Source organism: Sceloporus occidentalis, unplaced genomic scaffold (assembly GCF_023333645.1).
Source record: "Sceloporus occidentalis isolate IW3139 unplaced genomic scaffold, rSceOcc1.0.p SCAF_288, whole genome shotgun sequence".
Taxonomy (NCBI): Eukaryota; Metazoa; Chordata; class Lepidosauria; order Squamata; family Phrynosomatidae; genus Sceloporus; species Sceloporus occidentalis.
Genome location: NW_028317268.1, coordinates 742,516 through 765,706, shown reverse-complemented (window position 1 = coordinate 765,706; position 23,191 = coordinate 742,516). Strand labels below are relative to the sequence as shown.

Here is a 23,191-nt window from a genome sequence, read left to right as displayed (position 1 = left end):
ACTTCGAGCCCTATACAGGGTACCCTTCCCCCCGGCCAGCTACATTAAGGCCCAAGCGCCGTAAAGCGGATTAGGGCTGCAGCCCTCGTCACTCTCAGCCAGTGACCACTATATGCACTGAGGATATAATGGCCCTTCCCGGCCCCCGTATACAATGTATCCAGACTTCTGCGGCTGGCGATCCAGATCTGTACCTGATGTGGACTGCAGGTGGCTGAATGTGATGGGGGTTGCATATAAGTATTTAATCGCGTGATGAGCCGTTTAGTTGCTGGTCTCACAGCTTTGCTTACAAATTTCTCTAAAATCCAATTTCTTACCCCATTTTAGGTGTCTAAATCATATTTTACCCCCCGCTGCTGGACGTTAACACGCTTGGGTGGTTTGGTAGCCGGCCCCCTGACTGCCCGCCGGACTTACTTTTCTCCCTTTTGCTGCCGGCGTGTTATTTACGGTGTCACCGAACGTCTAAACCAGACAAGCAATCATCTGGTGATTTATTTCTAACCGTTTGTTTTGTCTCCCTCAATAAATTGCCGAAAATAATTTAGAATGAAACCTCTTCAATATTCATATACATTGATAAATAACTAATGCCCGATTCTTATATCATATTCGATGTTTTCACCCCCCGGGGGAAGCCGTCAGGAGCTCCTCGGGAACAAAACGGAGCGGTTTGAGAGTCTGCGGAGCTCCAAGGGTTACCTCGAGGACTTAAAGACAAAGCGTTACTATGGAAACCCTATACCGGACATATATTTCCAATACTTTATTATATGGATGTTTCGGCCGGACCCAGGGTCCATAGGAAAATCTAAATTATTTTTTATATAGCACCAACAATTCCCGCAGCGCTTCTTACAGTCCCTACATTCAAAGGCTTAGAGGGCTCGGCTCGTGAGCTTACAATCTAGAGTTTATTATTATTCCCTTACTTATCCCCCCCCCCCGACTTATGATTCTATTTGCTTTTGTAACGTAGACGCTGGGGGACCCCATTATGTGCCGCGCGGACCTCGGCCGAGGCGGTCTCAGGGGTCAGTTCTGCAGCGGGGTGATCACGCCATTTAGTTAGCCGCGCACACGCGTGTTCTTCCTGATTCACCCTAGATCCACACATGTAGCAATCTGTGATAATTAGCGTTATTAACCCCTTTACTTCCTGGTGCCGGTCCCAAGAAGGGGGGGCCCCCCAGGAGTAGGTGCTGTTGCCGTGGCAAACTCTGCTGTGGCATTTCAGGAATTTGGAAAGTTACAGGATCGGTCGCTGAGGCCCTCCTCGGCCCTGGTCGTGCGGGGGCAGGGTGAGCCTAGTTACCCCTGTCATAGGGGCCCTTGTCTTCCCGGGGCCCTTTCTAATTCGGGCTCCTCTCTGGTACAGTCCACGTGTTATGGTAGGGCGCATGTACGCGTATCTACTACCACCACCATCTAGTTCAAGGGTAGGGGGGGATAAGTGGCTTTATATTTCTTCCTTACAGGTAAAATAGGGATATTATTTGTGTAGCGCCATCGTATACCGTAGTGCTTGGTTTTTTTGTTGTTAGGGGGTCTCTGTTGCTGGCTTTGGATGCCCCCGCAGAAGTTTCTTTTTATATTTATACTTTCTACGGGTTGCGTAAAGATGTCAGGGTTTGCGCCGCGCATGCGCCGTGTGTGTTATGGAACTTGTGAATGACCCCCCAGCCCCCGGGAAGCATGCTGCGGTGCCATGGGGTTCATGCGCGGCGGCCCCCTACGGCTCGCGTCTGCACGGTTTATAGACCCCCCTCCGGCGAAGGAGAGGGTCCGCACTTCCACCTATCCACTGAGAAAGGAGAGCGCGGATCGGCTTGTTTGCTCATCCGCTCTCCAAACAATAATTAGGATTATCTCCGCTCGCCCATCTGTCTCCCCCCCCCCCCCCCGCGCCGGCCCTCCGTGCCCAATGATCCCGTCTGCTTGTTCCGAGCGGCTGGACAGAGAAAAACACCGTCAGGTGACCCCAAGTGTAATGTTTGTCTCAGTATTTATTTTGCGTGGGCCGCGGGGCATCCCTCCTCCGCCTGGCGCCCGATCCCTGCGCGGACTGTCGATGCTTTTCGGAGGCAGAGTCCAGGCAGATAAGGATTTGCGGATTGAGACAGCGGGCGGAATAAATCCCTGTGCAAAAAAATCTAAGCGGCGCAGGAGTGAGCGTTCAGACGGGGAATATATAAAAAATTGGTGTTTTTTCTAATTTTGGCTACTTTTTACTAAATTTCTCATCCTAAATTCTCAGCTCATTATCTACTGATGGTCCCAAAATCCCCTGGGCCAGAAGGGTTTAAGCGTCGGGGGGGGGGGGGGGGGTAAATGTTTGTTCTGCCGCAGCAGGGGGGAGTTTAAAGGGGAATCTAAACTGCGCGCTGCTGATCTCTGTTTCATAAATGTTCTCTCCTGACTTTTTTTTCCTTTTTCCTCCCCAGAGCCGTCGCCGCGTTTCCAAGCCCCGGTTTCCGCATTGATTGCTTTCCTCTCGGCGTCACCATGAACGAGGTGATGGTGGTTAAGGAAGGATGGCTTCACAAAAGAGGTGAGTGTGAAGTAGGTGGGGGGGGGGGGGCAAAAAGCATGGCAGTGCGGGGGGCGCAAAAGAGGTAGCGTCTCTCCGACCGAGAGGGTTTGGCACTAAATGTACAATTTTTCCTCCCTCTCAACAATTACTGGGAAGGTTGTAGATATGCGGAACAGCCTTCCATTAGAGGCGGTAGAGGCAAGTCCAGTGAGGGAATTTTAGCTCTCGGCTTCAGGCTGTCGGACGGCAGAAAACCTTCCATACGGGAGACTAAAGGGGGCGCTGTGATATTAGGGCATCGGTGGGAGGGGTCGGAAGGACCACGGGTGCGAGCAAAGCCTCTATTGGCTGAGTAAGTCGGTCGGATGTCGCCCTAACCAATAAGAATCGTCCCCATTTGCTCCAATCAGAGGGCTCGGATGTTTTTGTGCTTCAGGGCCCCCTGATATTTTGTATCTCGATCTCGGATTCCTGAAATACCAGAGCCGGATTCCAAGCGCACCTCGTCGCGGAGGCTCCGATTTCACGGCACGAGCTTCTCCCGTGTGACAGAGAACGCGTCCGTCGCGATAATAATAATAATATTATTCTCCTTCCTGGGTCGGAGGGTTCCCCGATTCAACTGTTGAAGCCGGCGGTGCGGGGGTTAAGTCCACTTTCCCCGTAGAGGCTCGGAATGGCTGCCTAATTTAAATAAGACATGTCGCCCCGATCGTAAGCACAGAAAGGGTTAATGCCACCGTTGCTGGTACCTTCCACGCGGCCGACCAACTCCTGTAACCGGACACGGCTTTCCCAAGATAGCAACTAATCGGGTCGCTCGTTACACCGGCCGGTCCCCGGGCCCCCCGGACAGCTAGCGAGCTGCTGGCTCCTGAAACCGCGTCCAAATAGGGCCACCGGGTACTAATGACAGGGACATGTTCAAGGGCCGGCCCCTCCTAGGGCCCCCGGCTACTAATGACAGCGACATTGGGGTCTCCTTTACTTTGGGGTTGAGTCTCTCTTTCTTCTTGTAGGGGAATACATAAAAACATGGAGGCCTCGATACTTTCTTCTGAAGAGCGACGGCTCGTTCATCGGGTACAAAGAGAAGCCGGAGACCTCCGAGCACAGCCCTACCCTGCCCCCCCTCAATAACTTCTCCGTAGGAGGTGAGTGGCAAGCTTGGCTCGCGTGGTTATGGCCAGCGGCCGTCGGAGGAGCTGGTCCTCGGGGGGGGGGGGGTCTTTCCTCTGCCAGGGGTGCGGATATTTTGGGGTCATCTTGTGTCATTTGGTTCTCTCGCCCCCAGAATGCCAGCTCATGAAGACGGAGCGCCCTCGGCCGAACACGTTTGTGATCCGATGCCTGCAATGGACGACGGTTATCGAGCGGACGTTTCACGTGGATACCCCGGAGGAAAGGTATTGCGCCCATTTTAAACATGGCCGCTGCAGCATTTTGTGCGTTCCCGAGCCGTGCCGCTTTCTGCTGGTCGCTCAGATATTATGGGATGGATGGATGGGTTCGTCCGGGTCCCAGGAGACGTGGCTGCGACGTTATCATTCTCCGTATCTCTGCACGTCGCCGGGTGGCCATGTTGGTCGTGGCGGAAATACTCCAAGATCACAAGGTGGCGTTTCCGTGTAACGGTCCTCCCGTTCCTCCATCTTTGTTGTAGGGAGGAGTGGATGATAGCCATCCAAACCGTGGCCAACAGCCTGAAGAATCAGGAGGCCGAGGAAGAGGAGACGATGGACTTTAACTGCGTCTCTCCCAGTGACGCCCCCAGTACCGCGGACATGGATGTGGCCGTGTCCAAAGGACGCCCCAAAGTGGTGGGTATTTTACCGGCCTGGCGTGTGGCCCAAAGGGTCTTGCTCTCTATCCTGCGCAGGCTGTCACTTCGGGTCTGAGTCTCTCTCTCTCTCTCTGCAGACAATGAATGATTTCGACTATCTGAAGCTGCTGGGGAAGGGGACGTTCGGGAAGGTGATCCTGGTCCGGGAGAAAGCGTCCGGTCGCTACTACGCCATGAAGATCCTGCGCAAGAAAGTCATCATCGATAAGGCAAGAGGATGCACTTCATGCTCTCGCTCTCGCTCTCCGCTCTCTCACATACACGCTCTCTCTCTCTCTCTCATACACTCTCTCTCTCTCTCTCACACATACACGCTCTCTCTCTCTCTCTCACACATACACGCTCTCTCTCTCTCTCTCTCACATACACGCTCTCTCTCTCTCTCTCACATACACGCTCTCTCTCTCTCTCACACATACACGCTCTCTCTCTCTCACACACATACACGCTCTCTCTCTCTCTCACACACATACACGCTCTCTCTCTCTCACACACACATACACGCTCTCTCTCTCGCTCGCTCTCTCATACATACATGCTCGCGCTCTCTCTCTCTCTCTCTCTCATACACTCTCTCTCTCTCTCTCTCTCTCTCTCTCTCTCATACACTCTCTCTCTCTCTCTCTCTCACACATACACGCTCTCTCTCTCTCTCTCTCTCACACATACACGCTCTCTCTCTCTCTCTCTCTCTCTCTCTCTCTCTCATACACGCTCTCTCTCTCTCATACACGCTCTCTCTCTCTCTCACACACATACACGCTCTCTCTCTCTCACACACACATACACGCTCTCTCTCTCTCACACACACATACACGCTCTCTCTCTCTCACACACATACTCGCTCTCTCTCTCTCTCTCATACATACACGCTCTCTCTCTCTCACACACATACACGCTCTCTCTCTCGCTCTCTCTCTCTCTCTCACACACATACACGCTCTCTCTCTCGCTCTCTCACACACATACACGCTCTCTCTCTCTCACACACATACACGCTCTCTCTCTCGCTCTCTCTCTCTCTCTCTCTCATACATACACGCTCTCTCATACATACACGCTCGCTCGCGCTCTCTCTCTCTCTCATACATACGACTGCGTTCTCCATCCCTTTCCCGCGAGCAGCTGCTTGGGGTCCGGTCTGTGAATCCCACCTCATTGACTTTCTGTTTGATTTCAGGATGAAGTGGCTCACACGGTTACAGAAAGCAGAGTCCTGCAGAACACCCGACACCCTTTCCTGACGGTACCCGCGCTCTTATTCCTCCCCTGCTATACAGGATCTGTCACTCATCCCAGAACCTGTATAACGCTTATATTAAAACAGAACGCACTACGTAAAGCGGGCAGATTCCCCGTACATTACATGGATGTGTAAGGAACCCCCTTATATCCACCTGAGGGAGCAGAAAGGGGGAGAACTTCATAGCAGGAAATTGATCAGAAAATGCTGAGTGTGCCACAGGCTGCCACCAATAATAATTTAAAGTAGTTATTTTTACACCTCTGACTGTTTCTCTGAGCTTATCTTTAATGAGATTTAAGAATCATTTTAATCGCTTTTCTTTCTTTAATATTGACTTATTCCTCCCCATTCAGGCGCTGAAATACGCGTTTCAGACCAGCGACCGGCTGTGCTTTGTCATGGAATACGCCAATGGCGGAGAGGTGAGCTTCAGAAAACCACCTTTTCTCCTCTGCGCTCGTCTCCGTATTATTCGGGGGGCCGCTGCCAGCTCCTCCGTTCGATTAACCCCCCCCCCTTTACCTTCCAGCTCTTCTTCCACCTGTCCCGGGAGCGCGTCTTCACCGAGGACAGGGCGCGCTTTTACGGCGCCGAGATTGTGTCCGCTCTGGAGTACCTCCATTCTCGAAACGTGGTATACCGGGATATTAAGGTACGCGGGTGTATATAATGTGTATATAATGTGTATAATGTATATAATATATATATAAAGTATTGCGCTTTATCTTTCCAACGTAACAATTTTCAGATTCACCAAAAATTATTAAAAAAACAAAATAACTTCCATTTCCTTCGGTTCCCGGATGAATCCGGCTCCGTGATCCTAGTCGCACCGGAAGCTTCCTTACATCTGCTGGCTGCAAATATATAAATAATAATCTAGTATTTGCCTCAATATAAGACTAGGATATTTTCTAAAAAAAAAAAGCACTTAGCCTTATAATCGAGGTCATCTTTTATGCAGACCCCCGATTCTCAGATATAGCACTTGTATACAGGAGCTGGGCTACATTTCCCATGATCCTCGGGCTGCGTTAAGGTAGACTGACCATCATGGGCCGGGTTCCTAAAGATGTGCTGCTCGTCTCCCCGAGCCATGGGGGACCCCCCAGTCCTACCCCTTCCCCCCCTACTCTACATAAACATTTATCCCCATAGGGACATCTTATATTCAGGCTCTTTTTTTTTTCCTTTTAATGAGATCCAATGTTCGGGGGATCTTTTATAATTTAGATATTATTGATGGAATCGGAGGTTGTAACGTTGCGGGGGTCTTCCCGCTATGTCCGTTGCAGGGGTCTCCCCGCTATGTCCGCACTCGCTGTTCTTACTGGTTATACGGGGGGGGGGGGGGATCGCCCGGCAGGCTCTGGGGTAATCCAGGTTTTTCATTCCCTTCTCAGCTGGAAAATCTCATGCTGGATAAAGACGGTCACGTGAAGATTACCGATTTCGGTCTGTGCAAGGAGGGCGTCACGGCTGGCGCCACCATGAATACTTTCTGCGGCACCCCGGAGTACCTGGCCCCGGAGGTAACCGGCGAGCGCCTCTGTGTGTCGGGATCTCATTGGAACCGACCGGTTTCTATTGAGCGATAGGTAAAGATCCTTCCTGTCCCTTCCAGGTGTTGGAAGACAATGACTACGGCCGGGCGGTGGACTGGTGGGGGCTCGGGGTCGTCATGTATGAGATGATGTGCGGGAGGCTCCCCTTCTACAATCAGGATCACGAGAGGCTGTTTGAACTCATCCTGATGGAAGAGATCCGCTTCCCGCGGACTCTGTCTCCCGAAGCCAAGTCTCTCCTCGCCGGCCTCTTGAAAAAGGATCCCAAGCAGAGGTAGGTGGTCGGTGGGCAGCCGCTCTCCCCGGTGGATCGCTTCTGGTTACATTGTGACAGCCGCTCTCCTCGATGGATTGTGGCGTGGTAGATAAGCGGAACAGCCTCCCATCAGAGGTGGTAGAGGGTAATACAGCGAGGGTATTAAACATGCATGGGATAGACATACGGCTCCTGAATCTAAGACGAGACCAACGACTGATTAAGGTTGGGGTCTTTACAGCAGGAGAAACAGACAGACAGACGGGCCGGACGGGGGCCGATCTGCCTGCAGGTTGTGGCTTTGTATTGCGTTATATACCGTATTTGCTCGATTATAAGACCACCCCCCAAATCTGAATATTAATTTAGGAAAAAAAAAGAAAAAGCCTTGAATATAAGACGACCCTATAGGAAAAAAGTTTTACCAGTAAATGTTAATTCCTCTAAACTATTTTTTTTTTTTTTAAATAAAAGCTATGATTGAGAAAAATATTTTGGTTTTATTTCCTTCTATTTTCCAACCTGCCCCCCAGTTATGCACATCTGCCCCAGAAATGCCTTATACCCCCTATATGCCACTGTGCCCCATGATATGCCTTTTAACCCCCTATGTGCCACTCTGCCTCCAGAAATGCCTAATACCCCTATATGCCACTCTGGCATTTAGAGGGTTAAAAGGCATATTATGGGGAAGAGTGGCATATAGGGAGGTTTCAGGCATTCAGGAGGCAGAGTGGCATTAAGGGGGTTAAAAGGCATTTCACAGAGCACTCTGCCTCCAGAAATGCCTTATGCCCCCCATTTAACACTCCCCCCCCCCCCTCCCCCCCCCCCCACTTACCAGTGCTTCTGACTTCCCTGTCATGTAGCCGGGGCAGCGTGTAGACCCCACGCACTTATGCTGCAGCCAGAAGGAGGCGTGGCTAGCAGCGGGGGTTGTCTGCGTCCATCGCGCAGACCTTCCCCGACTGTCACAGATCAGAGTTCCCCGCGCCGGTGCCGCACCGGTGGATCCAGGTCCCCTGCAGCTGCGGAGGATCTGGATCTTAGTCGTCTCATAGTCGGACCTATTTGAGGTCTGATTATAAGACGACCCCGATTATAAGACGAGGGGTATTTTTCAGAGCATTATACGGTATATGGATCGTTAGGACGCTTCTTAACTAAACCTTTTCTTGTGGATTTTGCAGGCTAGGAGGGGGTCCCAGCGATGCCGAGGAAGTGATGGCCCACCGGTTTTTTAGTTCTGTCAACTGGCAAGACGTCATTCAGAGAAAGGTAACGAACGTTCGGTGGTCTGGGGTTTTGCCCTCGGGGGGGGGGGGGGGGATGCAGACGTCTTTACCTGTCATGTATTTCCGTGTCTGGGGGGTATCTTTTGGCTCGAGTATCCTCCTCGCCTTTTCCATTCGTGTTGATCCTTGAGCCGCGGATTTATCGACGGCGTTTAAATTCCTGACGACGGTGCTGACCACGCGGATCGCAGAGCTATAGAGATCACTGTGATCAGCGAGAGGGAGAAAAAAAATCCCGATAAATTAAATATTTAAAAAAAGTGAAGTTTATCAGGGGGCCAGTGATGTCACCATGACATCACTGAATAACCAGAATGAGGAATCTGCACACTGAGATCACTGGCATCAAAAAATCTGAGAGATCCTCGGGGGGTCTCGAGCCACACTGCCAACCGTGCAAAAACAATAAAAAAAGGCAAATTTAAAAAATATATATATATTTAAGTGCCCCTTAGCCCTACCACTACTACTAAAAAAATCATAAAATAAAAACTACCCCTAACGTCGATAAACAAAATATAAAAAAACACAAGATCCGGCCAATCGGGATGAGAGAGAATCTTTACTTTCTAAACGTGTCCTTGAATCGAGTCACAAGCCGGCGGACCCCGGACCCTTCCCTGTCTGTCACCGGGCTCCGGCCCCTCCGTGGGCCGTTTGTTTCGCTCATTAAAATCCCCTTCTCTCCGACTTCTCGCAGCTAACGCCGCCCTTCAAACCTCAAGTCACCTCGGAGATCGACACGAGATACTTCGACGATGAGTTCACGGCTCAAACGATAACCGTTACCCCGCCGGACCGATGTGAGTAATAACCGCTAAACACGGGACTGTCTCTTTAACCCATTAAACACGGCGCTGTCATTAGATCACTTTACACGGGACTGTCTCTTTAACCCATTAAACACGTCGCTGTCATTAGGTCACTTTGCACGGGACTGTCTCTTTAACCCATTAAACACGTCGCTGTCATTAGGTCACTTTACACGGGACTGTCTCTTTAACCCATTAAACACGGCGCTGTCATTGGGTCACTTTACACGGACTGTCTCTTTAACCCATTAAACACGGCGCTGTCATTAGATCACTTTACACGGGACTGTCTCTTTAACCCATTAAACACGGCGCTGTCATTGGGTCACTTTACACGGACTGTCTCTTTAACCCATTAAACACGTCGCTGTCATTAGGTCACATTACACGGGACTGTCTCTTTAACCCATTAAACACGGGGCTGTCATTAGGTCACATTACACCGGACTGTCTCTTTAACCCATTAAACGCCTCGCTGTTAATCCGTGCATGTATCGGTTTCCGTCTCACCCCGGTCCTTTCCCCGGCAGATGATGAAATGGACGCGTTGGACTCGGAGCAGCGCGCTCACTTCCCGCAGTTCTCGTACTCGGCCAGCATACGGGAATAACTTCCCATCTGAAGAGAAGCCGGAGGGGACGTCACAGACTTTCCGCTGAAAGAGTCGCTCCCCCCGTGGGATAGAAACGTTTTTTCTCCGGCGGGGGAAATCCTGCGCCGGTCTCTGACTGTTTGCCGTGGGGCCCCGGGCCCTCAGCGCGTCCCCTCGGGCCGGATAAACATCTTTTCTCTTTGCCTTCTTACTGCTGGTGCAGTCATCGGGATCGTAAGCCATAGCAGTGGAGGGCGAGCAGCGCCAGCCATCCCACAATCCTCTGCAACGTCTGCCTCTCTTTCCCCCGGGCCGTCTCGCCAGAGACTGTAACGGTACTGAGATACCCCGGGGAGGGTAACGATTCTCCGCTCGCTGACTGGGGAGGAAGTACAGTAAAAATACTGCCACGGTTGGTACATCACGGCAACAATGAATTCTTTTTTTCTCCCCTTTTTTTGCCCCCGTTTGAGAATTAAAGCGTCCCGTACTATTTGCAGTGCCGTGCTATAATATAAAGCTCTATGGTTCCTTTACTACAGCGGTGCAACCGGAAAATCCGCCCCCCACCCACAGGATCTTGGGTATGAAAATGATGGAATCTATTCAACTTTGACCCCACGCCGGATTTTTGGAATTAAAAAGGCAATTTTTTTTTTCCTTTCTTTCATTCTATTATCTATTGCCCCTGCCCCCCCCCCCTTTTTTGAGTCCCCAGCCTGGGGTGTTTTAGTTAAACCAATCAGAATGAATTCTGCGGTTAGAGGACTCCGACTCGTCGCTCGGTGGGTTAGCTCGGCCTGTGACTTTAAGAAATAAAGTATTCTGATTGGCTGTGGCTCGATATATAACGCCCCGCCAACCAGTCGTAGTTGTCTGTGGATCATACCATTGACTGGTTGGGGGGGGGGGGATGTGTTAGTGTATTACCCGGTAATGCTCATTCTTCGCGTTCGGTATCGTTTTAAACATGCTGGGCGGCCGTAGCGCAACTCAACTACTTCTTAAGCAATATATATATATTTTTCAATTTAAGGGATTTCTAGGAGTTTCAGCTTTTTATGTAGACGTTCGTGTTTAAAGGGGCAGTCCCACTATAGTGGGTCGAAATATATACCTATGTTTTTAGTATATGCTTAGGTGTGTTCTCTCCTGAAAATAACTTGTTTTTGTTATTTAATTATTATTTTTTTTAAATTTCTCCTTTAACCCTTTTTTTTTTTGCTTAATTTCAGCATATCATGTACTCCAGATTCGTAGTTAACGTTCAAATATGAAAGGGAAGAAAAAAAACACTCTTTAACCTGTGCCTGGATAGACTGACATAGTCTTATAACCAAAAACACGAAAAAACTGCTTCTGATTGTACAGGGAAAAAAATATATATAAAAAAACAGCTATTATTGTAACGGGACTGGCCCTTTAAACAATGCCCGGCGCTATTAAGTGGGCGAACTTCGCTCTTTTGTCAGAAATTCTCTTTTTTGTAAATGTTTTGAATGAATACACGGCTTTTCCTCACTACTCTGTCTTTGTGGATATAAAAAAAACAAACAATATTTTAAGAATTGCCTTGTTTTGACGTTTGCTATGATATAGGTTCCTCGTGCTGTGATTGATGTGAGTGACGAAGCAATAGATTTGTTAATTAAAAAAAAAAAAATTTAAAATCCCCAGCACTCCGCCCCAGAACTATAACCCCTCTACTAACCGGAGCCCTTTATCATCCAATCCACCGGCTTACACCCCAGTTTTTTTGTTTTTGCCCCATAATATATTTTGAGGCAGCTGCATATCAGCTATTTGTATGATTCTCGCTCTGTTATCTGATCCCGAATTACTAGACAAAACCCCCCCCCCCATATATCATACTTCCTGTGGGAAACAATAGAACGGCTCAGTCTTAATCACCCAGCCAGACTCTCTGACTAATGGAAGTCTATGGAGGAACGGAATTCATTAGCATCGCCATAAAGCATCAGCTCAGTGTGGTGTTTGAGCCGGGAAAGTCACCCAAAATATCACATGACTGACAGCAACGGCGGCTCCAGGGGGTTATATTACTGTATACAGTGCTGGGGGTTATATTACTGTATACAGCGCTGGGGGTTATATTACTGTATACAGTGCTGGGGTTATATTACTGTATACAGTGCTGGGGTTATATTACTGTATACAGCCCTGAGGGGGGGTTATATTACTGTATACAGTCCCGGGGGGGGGTTATATTACTGTATACAGCACTGGGGGGTTATATTACTGTATACAGCGCTGGGGGTTATATTACTGTGTACAGCGCTGGGGGGTTATATTACCGTATACAGCACTGGGGGGTTATATTACTGTGTACAGCGCTGGGGGTTATATTACTCTATACAGTGCTGGGGGTTATATTACCGTATACAGCGCTGGGGGTTATATTACTGTATACAGTGCTGGGGGTTATATTACTGTATACAGCGCTGGGGGGTTATATTACCGTATACAGCGCTTGGGGTTATATTACCGTATACAGCGCTGGGGGTTATATTACTGTATACAGCCCCGGGGGTTATATTACTGTATACAGTGCTGGGGGGTTATATTACTGTATACAGCGCTGGGGGGGTTATATTACTGTATACAGCGCTGGGGGGTTATATTACTGTATACAGTGCTGGGGGGTTATATTACTGTATACAGCGCTGGGGGGGTTATATTACTGTATACAGCGCTGGGGGGTTATATTACTGTATACAGCGCTGGGGGGTTATATTACTGTATACAGCGCTGGGGGGTTATATTACTGTATACAGTGCTGGGGTTATATTACTGTATACAGCGCTGGGGGGTTATATTACTGTATACAGCGCTGGGGGGTTATATTACTGTATACAGCGCTGGGGGGTTATATTACTGTATACAGCGCTGGGTGGTTATATTACTGTATACAGTGCTGGGGTTATATTACTGTATACAGCGCTGGGGGTTATATTACTGTATACAGTCCCGGGGGGGGGTTATATTACAGTATACAGCGCTGGGGGGTTATATTACCGTATACAGCGCTGGGGGGTTATATTACCGTATACAGCGCTGGGGGGTTATATTACCGTATACAGCACTGGGGGTTATATTACCGTATACAGCGCTGGGGGTTATATTACTGTGTACAGTGCTGGGGGTTATATTACCGTATACAGCGCTGGGGGGTTATATTACTGTATACAGCGCTTGGGGTTATATTACCGTATACAGCGCTGGGGGTTATATTACTGTATACAGCGCTGGGTGGTTATATTACCGTATACAGCGCTGGGGGTTATATTACTGTGTACAGTGCTGGGGGTTATATTACCGTATACAGCGCTGGGGGGTTATATTACTGTATACAGCGCTTGGGGTTATATTACCGTATACAGCGCTGGGGGTTATATTACCGTATACAGCGCTGGGGGGTTCGGTATCGTTTTAAACATGCTGGGCGGCCGTAGCGCAACTCAACTACTTCTTAAGCAATATATATATATTTTTCAATTTAAGGGATTTCTAGGAGTTTCAGCTTTTTATGTAGACGTTCGTGTTTAAAGGGGCAGTCCCACTATAGTGGGTCGAAATATATACCTATGTTTTTAGTATATGCTTAGGTGTGTTCTCTCCTGAAAATAACTTGTTTTTGTTATTTAATTATTATTTTTTTTAAATTTCTCCTTTAACCCTTTTTTTTTTTTGCTTAATTTCAGCATATCATGTACTCCAGATTCGTAGTTAACGTTCAAATATGAAAGGGAAGAAAAAAAACACTCTTTAACCTGTGCCTGGATAGACTGACATAGTCTTATAACCAAAAACACGAAAAAACTGCTTCTGATTGTACAGGGAAAAAAATATATATAAAAAAACAGCTATTATTGTAACGGGACTGGCCCTTTAAACAATGCCCGGCGCTATTAAGTGGGCGAACTTCGCTCTTTTGTCAGAAATTCTCTTTTTTGTAAATGTTTTGAATGAATACACGGCTTTTCCTCACTACTCTGTCTTTGTGGATATAAAAAAAACAAACAATATTTTAAGAATTGCCTTGTTTTGACGTTTGCTATGATATAGGTTCCTCGTGCTGTGATTGATGTGAGTGACGAAGCAATAGATTTGTTAATTAAAAAAAAAAAAATTTAAAATCCCCAGCACTCCGCCCCAGAACTATAACCCCTCTACTAACCGGAGCCCTTTATCATCCAATCCACCGGCTTACACCCCAGTTTTTTTGTTTTTTGCCCCATAATATATTTTGAGGCAGCTGCATATCAGCTATTTGTATGATTCTCGCTCTGTTATCTGATCCCGAATTACTAGACAAAACCCCCCCCCCCCATATATCATACTTCCTGTGGGAAACAATAGAACGGCTCAGTCTTAATCACCCAGCCAGACTCTCTGACTAATGGAAGTCTATGGAGGAACGGAATTCATTAGCATCGCCATAAAGCATCAGCTCAGTGTGGTGTTTGAGCCGGGAAAGTCACCCAAAATATCACATGACTGACAGCAACGGCGGCTCCAGGGGGTTATATTACTGTATACAGTGCTGGGGGTTATATTACTGTATACAGCGCTGGGGGTTATATTACTGTATACAGTGCTGGGGTTATATTACTGTATACAGTGCTGGGGTTATATTACTGTATACAGCCCTGAGGGGGGGTTATATTACTGTATACAGTCCCGGGGGGGGGTTATATTACTGTATACAGCACTGGGGGGTTATATTACTGTATACAGCGCTGGGGGTTATATTACTGTGTACAGCGCTGGGGGGTTATATTACCGTATACAGCACTGGGGGGTTATATTACTGTGTACAGCGCTGGGGGTTATATTACTCTATACAGTGCTGGGGGGTTATTACTGTATACAGCGCTGGGGGTTATATTACTGTATACAGCGCTGGGGGTTATATTACTGTATACAGTGCTGGGGGTTATATTACTGTATACAGCGCTGGGGGGTTATATTACCGTATACAGCGCTTGGGGTTATATTACCGTATACAGCGCTGGGGGTTATATTACTGTATACAGCCCCGGGGGTTATATTACTGTATACAGTGCTGGGGGGTTATATTACTGTATACAGCGCTGGGGGGGTTATATTACTGTATACAGCGCTGGGGGGTTATATTACTGTATACAGTGCTGGGGGGTTATATTACTGTATACAGCGCTGGGGGGGTTATATTACTGTATACAGCGCTGGGGGGTTATATTACTGTATACAGCGCTGGGGGGTTATATTACTGTATACAGCGCTGGGGGGTTATATTACTGTATACAGTGCTGGGGTTATATTACTGTATACAGCGCTGGGGGGTTATATTACTGTATACAGCGCTGGGGGGTTATATTACTGTATACAGCGCTGGGGGGTTATATTACTGTATACAGCGCTGGGTGGTTATATTACTGTATACAGTGCTGGGGTTATATTACTGTATACAGCGCTGGGGGTTATATTACTGTATACAGTCCCGGGGGGGGGTTATATTACAGTATACAGCGCTGGGGGGTTATATTACCGTATACAGCGCTGGGGGGTTATATTACTGTATACAGCGCTGGGGGGTTATATTACCGTATACAGCACTGGGGGTTATATTACCGTATACAGCGCTGGGGGTTATATTACTGTGTACAGTGCTGGGGGTTATATTACCGTATACAGCGCTGGGGGGTTATATTACTGTATACAGCGCTTGGGGTTATATTACCGTATACAGCGCTGGGGGTTATATTACTGTATACAGCGCTGGGTGGTTATATTACCGTATACAGCGCTGGGGGTTATATTACTGTGTACAGTGCTGGGGGTTATATTACCGTATACAGCGCTGGGGGGTTATATTACTGTATACAGCGCTTGGGGTTATATTACCGTATACAGCGCTGGGGGTTATATTACTGTATACAGCGCTGGGTGGTTATATTACTGTATACAGCGCTGGGTGGTTATATTACTGTATACAGCGCTGGGGGGTTATATTACTGTATACAGCGCTGGGGTTATATTACTGTATACAGCGCCGGGGGGTTTATATTACTGTATACAGCGCCGGGGGGTTTATATTACTGTATACAGCGCTGGGGGGTTATATTACTGTATACAGCGCTGGGGGGTTATATTACTGTATACAGCGCTGGGGGTTGTATTACTGTATACAGCGCTGGGGGGGTTATATTACTGTATACAGCGCTGGGGGTTATATTACTGTATACAGTCCCGGGGGGGGGGGGTTTATATTACTGTATACAGCGCTGGGGGTTATATAGTATACAGTGCTGGGGGTGTGGGGTATGGGTGTATAAATATATGTGGGCAGCAGAAGATAAGCGAGAAGATGAAAAGTGAGAGAATAAAACAGAAGGAAGAAAGACTGCAGGAGGCAGAAAAAGGAGTAAAATTCCCGGCTCCTCTGATTTCTCCGGCCCCAAAAGTCCGGCAATAAATATTTCGTATGGTAATTGATTTATATCCGGAGCTGAGGCGGCCGCTGAGATCAACATAGAAAAATGTCAAATTCTGCATTTGGGAAAGAAAAACCAAGCGAGGCGACTTTACATCAAACGGCCTCTTCCTGGAGTGACCTGCAGCGGGGGGAGGTCGGGGGTAACAAGGACATAAACCAACAGGGGGGCCGGCTCACTGATTAACTATACATTATACAGGGGGCCGGTCACTGATTTATCTATACATTATACAGGGGGCCGGTCACTGATTTATCTATACATTATACAGGGGGCCGGTCACTGATTTATCTATACATTATACAGGGGCTGGTCACTGATTTATCTATACATTATACAGGGGCCGGTCACTGATTTATCTATACATTCTACAGGGGGCCGGTCACTGATTTATCTATACATTATACAGGGGCCAGCTCGCTGATTTATCTATACATTATACAGGGGTCCGGCTCGCTGATTTATCTATACATTATACAGGGGGCCGGTCACTGATTTATCTATACATTATACAGGGCTGGTATGTTATGGGAGGGGTACTTGCCGGTATGCTGGCGCCACCTACATGTGAACAAGAAATATACAAATCAAATCGACAACACTTGGGGTATCTGTAGGTTTAATGTATACGCTATGTAATAAAAGCTGAATTCTGATTGGATTCTCTTGTTTTTGGGGGTGTTGTTAGAGGTGTGGCTGGGGCAGGGGTATTTGTGTTAGAAGAAGAAGAATGTTTTTTTTTTAACCCAATTTAATTAAATAAGCCATTTCCTGCAGTTTCTATACACATTATTGGGCCGTAATAGGAGGGGTTATAGGGAGGGGTATATGGAGTAGTAGGAGGGGCTATAGGGAGTAATGGGAGGGGCTATAGGGCGTGATAGGATCCGCGATCCGCTCCTCGTTTTACCCGGAGCCGGTGATTACCCACAATCCCCGATGCGTGGAACCCGGTGAACAAAGCGTTTGGCTCCGGCTCAGGTGAGAGACTCTGCGTTTGGGGCAAATCTCTAGAAACCGTTATTCATGCGTTTTATTGGAGCGAGGATACCTGAGGCGCGCCGTGAGAGGGGGGTTAATCACGCGCCCCAATGTCTGATTTCTGTGTATGAAGCTGAATTAATGGGGTGGAAAAAATGGTGAAAAAAATGCATCTTTTTGGTATTTTTAGGATTATCTTGGGCTTTGGCCCAAACTAAGCATTTTCCAGCATTTCAGCAAATAAAGGGGAAATCAGTAAAAACCTGCATTTATATAGATTGTAAGCTCACAAGTCGAGCCCTCTTACCCTTCTAGTTTTCTCAGACCCTTTAAATGTAGGGACTGTAAGATGAGCTGCGGGAACTGCTGGCGCTATATAAGTAAAACATAATAAAGTGGCCCCCCCTTTACACATCATAATCCCAGTGATTCGTTTAATTTGCCGCCCCCTCCCCCGGGGTATTAAACTCAGCTGTGCTTACCAAGCGCTTAAAGGGAATGTATATAAACCTTACAGGAACACGGGGGGTACTTAGGGGGAGCAATAGGGGTAACGGGGGGGGGTACTTGGGGTTATAGGGGTAACAGGGGGGGTACTTGGAGTAATAGGGGGGTTAAAACGTCTATTGGGAGAAGGGGATGGGACGTCCTTGAATATTTTCTGGCGCTGTTACCCCGGCGCATAACCCGGTGGGGGGTAAATTGATTATTGTATAATGTACATCTCTCCTGCTATAGCGGCGTCATCGGCTGATAATTCGCTGACCGTCGATGGATATAAAGCGCGAACCCTTTAAGACCAAAGACAGCAACCAGATCGTGCGAGAAACCGGGGAGAAAAAGGTGAGATCGGCTCCGAGGGGCTCGTTCGGTCAGATAAACGGAGGATCAGAAGACGAGGAATCGGTTAAAAGGTCGTTTATTCACATTTTCTACCTCCGGGCAGAAGCCGTAATAATAAAATACATTTACTAGTCCCTATTTTGGGTGGATTATCATAAATTGGACACAAAATGTCTAAAATTTGAGAAACTGAAACAGAAAGCCGGTAGCCGTCGGGTGTGTGTGTGGGGGGGTCTGTTAGACGGACAATCTCAGTTCCAGAGAGGGATTGGTTTAACTGAATGGGGACACTTGGCTAGTATGTATCTCGTAAAGGGGGGCACTATCTGTGAGCGAAGAAGAATGAAGTCATAATGAAGGAGATCAGAGGCCGCCGAGTCCTCATCGCTGATCGTGTATATACTGTGTGTGTATATATATATATATATATATATATATATATATATATCTATAGAATGCACGGAAAGGCTTGGCGCTCTATGATCCGCGGGGGTTAAAGGGTTAAGTTAAAGGCTCGGCGCTCTATGATCCGCGGGGGTTAAAGGGTTAAGTTCCCCCGTTTCTGAGTCTTTTTCTTTCGTCTCCAGAAGAAATCCGCAGCTCTAAGTTCTCGGGGAGTCGTCGCTGACAAGGCTGCTGCGGGGGTTAATCCGGCAGAGAAAAGAGGTGAGAGGCCGTTCTTCTTACGCCCTTCGTCATTGGATGGGGTCTGAGAGCTCTCGGGGGGGGGGGGGGTCTCTGCCCGGGGGTCTCGGGGTGAAGGGGCAGATTCTGGGGGTCTCACAGTCTGGATCTGACTCCGTCCTACCCCCCCGCTGGGATTATATAAGACTCCCAGTCGGTGCTTTTGCCCCAGTAGGTTATGGGTGATCTCCCTGCTTGAATGCAGGTGACTCCATTAAATGTATCTTTAAACAATGACAAGCAAAGGTTTCCTTGGCGACGGGTATTAGAGCCAAGAATCTTCACGATGGGCTATTCAGGGGTTAATAGTTTAATCGTCTCAGGGGTTCTCGTTAAGAACGTTCCGGAGATGAAGGGGTTTCCTCGGCAGAAAAACTACATGGACGGGTTGGTTTTTTTCCTGCTGCTATGGCAACAGTCTCACAAGCGACACCTAAAAAAAAGCACTGAGAAAAGGGGAAATCGAATAAAATGTTAAGTTTTTCGTGTTTTCTGTAAATCCGTGAAAAATGTTGGGTCTCGGAGTCAATAAATCCCCTCCCCCCCCCCAGATCCTGAATCTGCCGCGGCCCCCGCCGGCCCCTGTTTCTCGGAGCGGTGGGAAGGGCAGCTGGCGCGCAGCATGCTCCGGATGGATATGGAAATCGAGCAGGAGTACGCCGTGGACATCTTCACGTGGATGATGGTGAGGGGGGCCGGGACCCCCTTGTGGGTATCTAAGGGGTTAATCGCCGTCTAATGTGCTCCCGTGTCTTCCCAGAAGGGCCAGTCTGGCAGCATCTTTAGATCCTTCGACATCCCCAAATCGGTGACCCCGGAGATGCGGACCGTCCTGGTGGACTGGCTGGTCCAGGTGCATGTAAGTACTACTACCGGGACCTCGGCGGTCCATCCTTCAGATGTTGGGAAAAGGGGCTCTAAACATTGGTCCGCTTAATGGCGCTACTTTCTGCGTGTCTCCTGAGATTTTACTGATTTTTTTCACTTGGCTTAATTATCCTGCCACCTCTGCCTGCAGTCCTTTCCATGCCTCTACTGTCTTTTTTTGCTCTTTGTGTCCCGTGCAGGAGTACCTGGCGCTGGAGGAGGAGACTCTCTACCTCGCCGTATATCTGATGAATTCCTACCTGAAAGTCCACAAGATCCAGACCAACAAGCTGCAGCTTCTCGCCTCCAGCTGCCTCTACATCGCCTGCAAGATGGAGGAGCCTCTGATTCCGGAGGTCAGCTCGAGCGCCAGCGATACGATCCGTAAAATAAAAGCCCTAGAGGAGGCTGCTCGGCCGAAGAGCTAGCAATCTAACGGGCAAAGAATGATTTTCAGATCAAAAAGAGGTCAAAAAAGGCTGTGCTTAAAATAACAGATATGAGATAACCGATAATATTAATAATAATAATAATAATTAATAAGCTGCTATGGGGAGAAGCTCTTAAAAGTGCATATAACCCCCCCCCAATATAAAACAGTAAAAAAGAGCATTTCTCTGACCCAGCGCTGATAAAATAAATCTATAGATCATAAAGTAGCCGTAAAATAGTTAAATTCGCGCGTGGATCGGCCGGTCGGTGGTCTTCAATCGAGGTCTCAAATATCTTATTTATTTATTTTTTATTTAATTGCGTGAAGTATTAATAAATTGTTTAAGAACTTTAAATGAATCCGAACATCTTGAGTGATTATTCTCAGAAGGGGGCTAAGAGTGGCCGTTTTTGTCTTTTATGAGCCTAAATTTTTTTTATATCATTTGATTCATTAAAACGCGAACGGGGAAAAAGACAGCAAAACGCACAAAACATGCTGCGGATCTGTAGTGTGAAATAGCCCTGGTCCTTAAGGGGTTAAATTAGATTGTTCGGAAACAAAGCAGCCACCTGTGTTTGTATCACATTATTATTATTATTATTATTATTAATTATAATTTATTGTTATTACTGCTATTAATAACGTTATTATTGTTATTAATTATTACTATTTTTATATATATAGCGCCATCATATTCCGCAGCGCTGTACAATAAGGAGAGTAAAAATAAGGAATTAGACACTTTAATTTTTATTACCCAGGGGGGAAGAGGGGCGTGGGGACAGATAAGTGGAACAGCCTCCCAGCAGAGGTGGTAGAGGCTAATCCAGTGAAGGCTCTCGGTTGGGTTCCCGTAGCGGGGGTTTCTGCCCCGTTGCTGTGACGTTGTCCCCCTTTCTGCCCCGCAGCCGGCCGAGCTCTGCTTCATGATGGAAGACGCCTTCACCAAGAAGGAGCTGCTGACGATGGAGAAGAAGGTTCCTGCACCGGCTGAGGTTTCAGCTGCAGTACTCGCAGCCGCTGCATTTCCTGCGCCTCCTCGCCATAGCTGCCAACTGCCCTGAGAAGGTAAGTCTCCCTGCTCCGGGGGGGAGGAGCCTTAAAGATGTCATTAGTGCGCATCTCTCTCTGACCGCGCATGTTCGTGTCTCGGGCCCCGCAGGTTCTGTACCTCGCCATGTATTTCATGGAACTGACGCTCCTCGAGGCGGAAGGCCTGACGATCGAAGCGGCCCTTCTGGCCTCCGGGGCCCTTCGCCTGGCGCTGACGGTATCCCCGGAACCCGGGCCCCCGATGCCCGACGGAGTCTCCCCTCTCTACTCCTACAGGTCGGACTTCACACCCCTTTCTCTTCATACATCCCCGGCTTCCATAATGTCCCTTTTAAACTAAGTTTCTTTAAAGCATGACATCCTAGTACAGAGAGGGTGGTAGATAAGTGGAACAGCCTCCAGCAGAAGTGGTAGAGGGTAATACAGTGAGGGTATTAAGCATGCATGGGATAGACATACGGCTCCTGAATCTAAGATGAGACCAATGACTGATCAGGAGAGACGGGCAACTAGACGGGGGCCGGATGGGGCCGATGTGCCGGCAGGTTCTGTGTTATCGCGCTGAGAGCAGAATTCTGATACACGTCTTTGTCTGTCTGTCTCTTCCTTCTCAGCGAGGCTCAGCTGGTCCGGCTGCCAGCAGCTCATGGCCCGGTCGGCCCTCAGGGCCGATCTCAAATCGTCGTGGCAGAAGTATTCCCGACCGCAGAAGCTGGAAGTGAGCGCCGGGCCGTCGCTGACCCCGAAGAACCTCATCCGCCACATCGGGGCTCTGTCCACCCGCCTCTAAAACCCCCCTGAGATCCAGGACTTTGCAGAGGTGGTCTTCACCCCAGGAGGCCCACCCAGCGCGTTTGGGAGACGTCGCCACCGGACCCGCGGAAGAACGCTGGTGACCGAAACATTTAGAACGGCGCCAAATATTCTAATACAACAACAGAGACTGGAATCCGTGGCGGGGGTCACATGACCCGCCGGGGTGGAGACGGACCCCCGGAGCACGATACACTATATATTCAGGTGCTCCGGTCCGTGTGTGTGTAAAGGGTTAAATCCGCCCGTATTAACGGTTTTTTTTTTTTATGTATCGACACCTGCCCCCCCCCCCCCGGACCTCTTCCGTGTAGCATGCGTGTCGCGTGTAGATTCTCAATGTGTTTTCGGGCATAGTTATAATTTAGTTGAATTATGACATCATGCTTTAAAATCTATGATGCAATCGCCTTTCTCTACGGACATTTAAAGGGATCCGGATACAATTAATTAACCCTTTAGAATATATATATTTCCCGAAAAAAAATATTTGACAGAAATGTTCTTTATAGTCGCGGGGATTTTGCTTTTTAACCCTTTCTCTGAACGCTGAAAGGGTTAATCCGAACCGCTGACTAAAACGCTTCCATGCACACACATGCACGCCCTACACATATGTAACATGTCCTATTAACTGTTTGTGTGCCCCGGGGGGGACCCACCGCTGTCTCTGTCGCTCGTCACGCAGCAATACCGCTTTGGGTTAAAAAATGTACTTATTTTTAAAAGAAAAATGTTTTAAATGTTCTCATTTGTTTTTTTTTTTAAATGTCCCTCGCTGTCTCTCTGTGTCTCTCTCTCTGTGTCTCTCTCTCTCTGTCTCTCTCTCTCTCTGTCTCTCTCTCTCTCTGTCTCTCTCTCTCTCTGTGTCT

General features: G+C 48.2%; 1 protein-coding gene and 1 pseudogene across 2 annotated transcripts; both read left to right on the top strand.

The window, feature by feature from the left end:
- The first annotated feature begins 2,508 nt into the window (after positions 1-2,508).
- LOC149275454 (RAC-beta serine/threonine-protein kinase A) lies at positions 2,509-10,163 on the top strand. 2 transcript variants are annotated; one of them, XM_089504757.1, is made up of 13 exons: positions 2,509-2,554; positions 3,556-3,690; positions 3,831-3,942; positions 4,200-4,356; positions 4,457-4,588; positions 5,560-5,625; positions 5,979-6,047; positions 6,155-6,277; positions 7,029-7,157; positions 7,250-7,464; positions 8,637-8,724; positions 9,442-9,544; positions 10,084-10,163. In XM_089504757.1, the coding sequence occupies exons 1-13, from the start codon at positions 2,509-2,511 to the stop codon at positions 10,161-10,163; spliced, it is 1,455 nt and encodes a 484-aa protein (XP_089360883.1). The 2 variants fall into 2 exon arrangements, with proteins under 2 accessions (XP_089360883.1, XP_089360885.1); XM_089504759.1 differs by lacking the exon at positions 7,029-7,157.
- An 8,231-nt stretch (positions 10,164-18,394) lies between these two features.
- On the top strand, positions 18,395-22,296 carry LOC149275453 (cyclin-P-like; annotated as a pseudogene).
- The last annotated feature ends 895 nt before the right edge of the window (positions 22,297-23,191 follow it).

Bases quoted from the DNA above. Each gene is read 5' to 3' on its own strand.
- LOC149275454 (XM_089504757.1), top strand. From the start codon at position 2,509: ATGAACGAGGTGATGGTGGTTAAGGAAGGATGGCTTCACAAAAGAG. The intron at 4,589-5,559 runs GCAAGAGGATGC...GTTTGATTTCAG, and splicing joins AGAAAGTCATCATCGATAAG to GATGAAGTGGCTCACACGGT. The intron at 6,278-7,028 runs GTACGCGGGTGT...TTCCCTTCTCAG, and splicing joins TGGTATACCGGGATATTAAG to CTGGAAAATCTCATGCTGGA.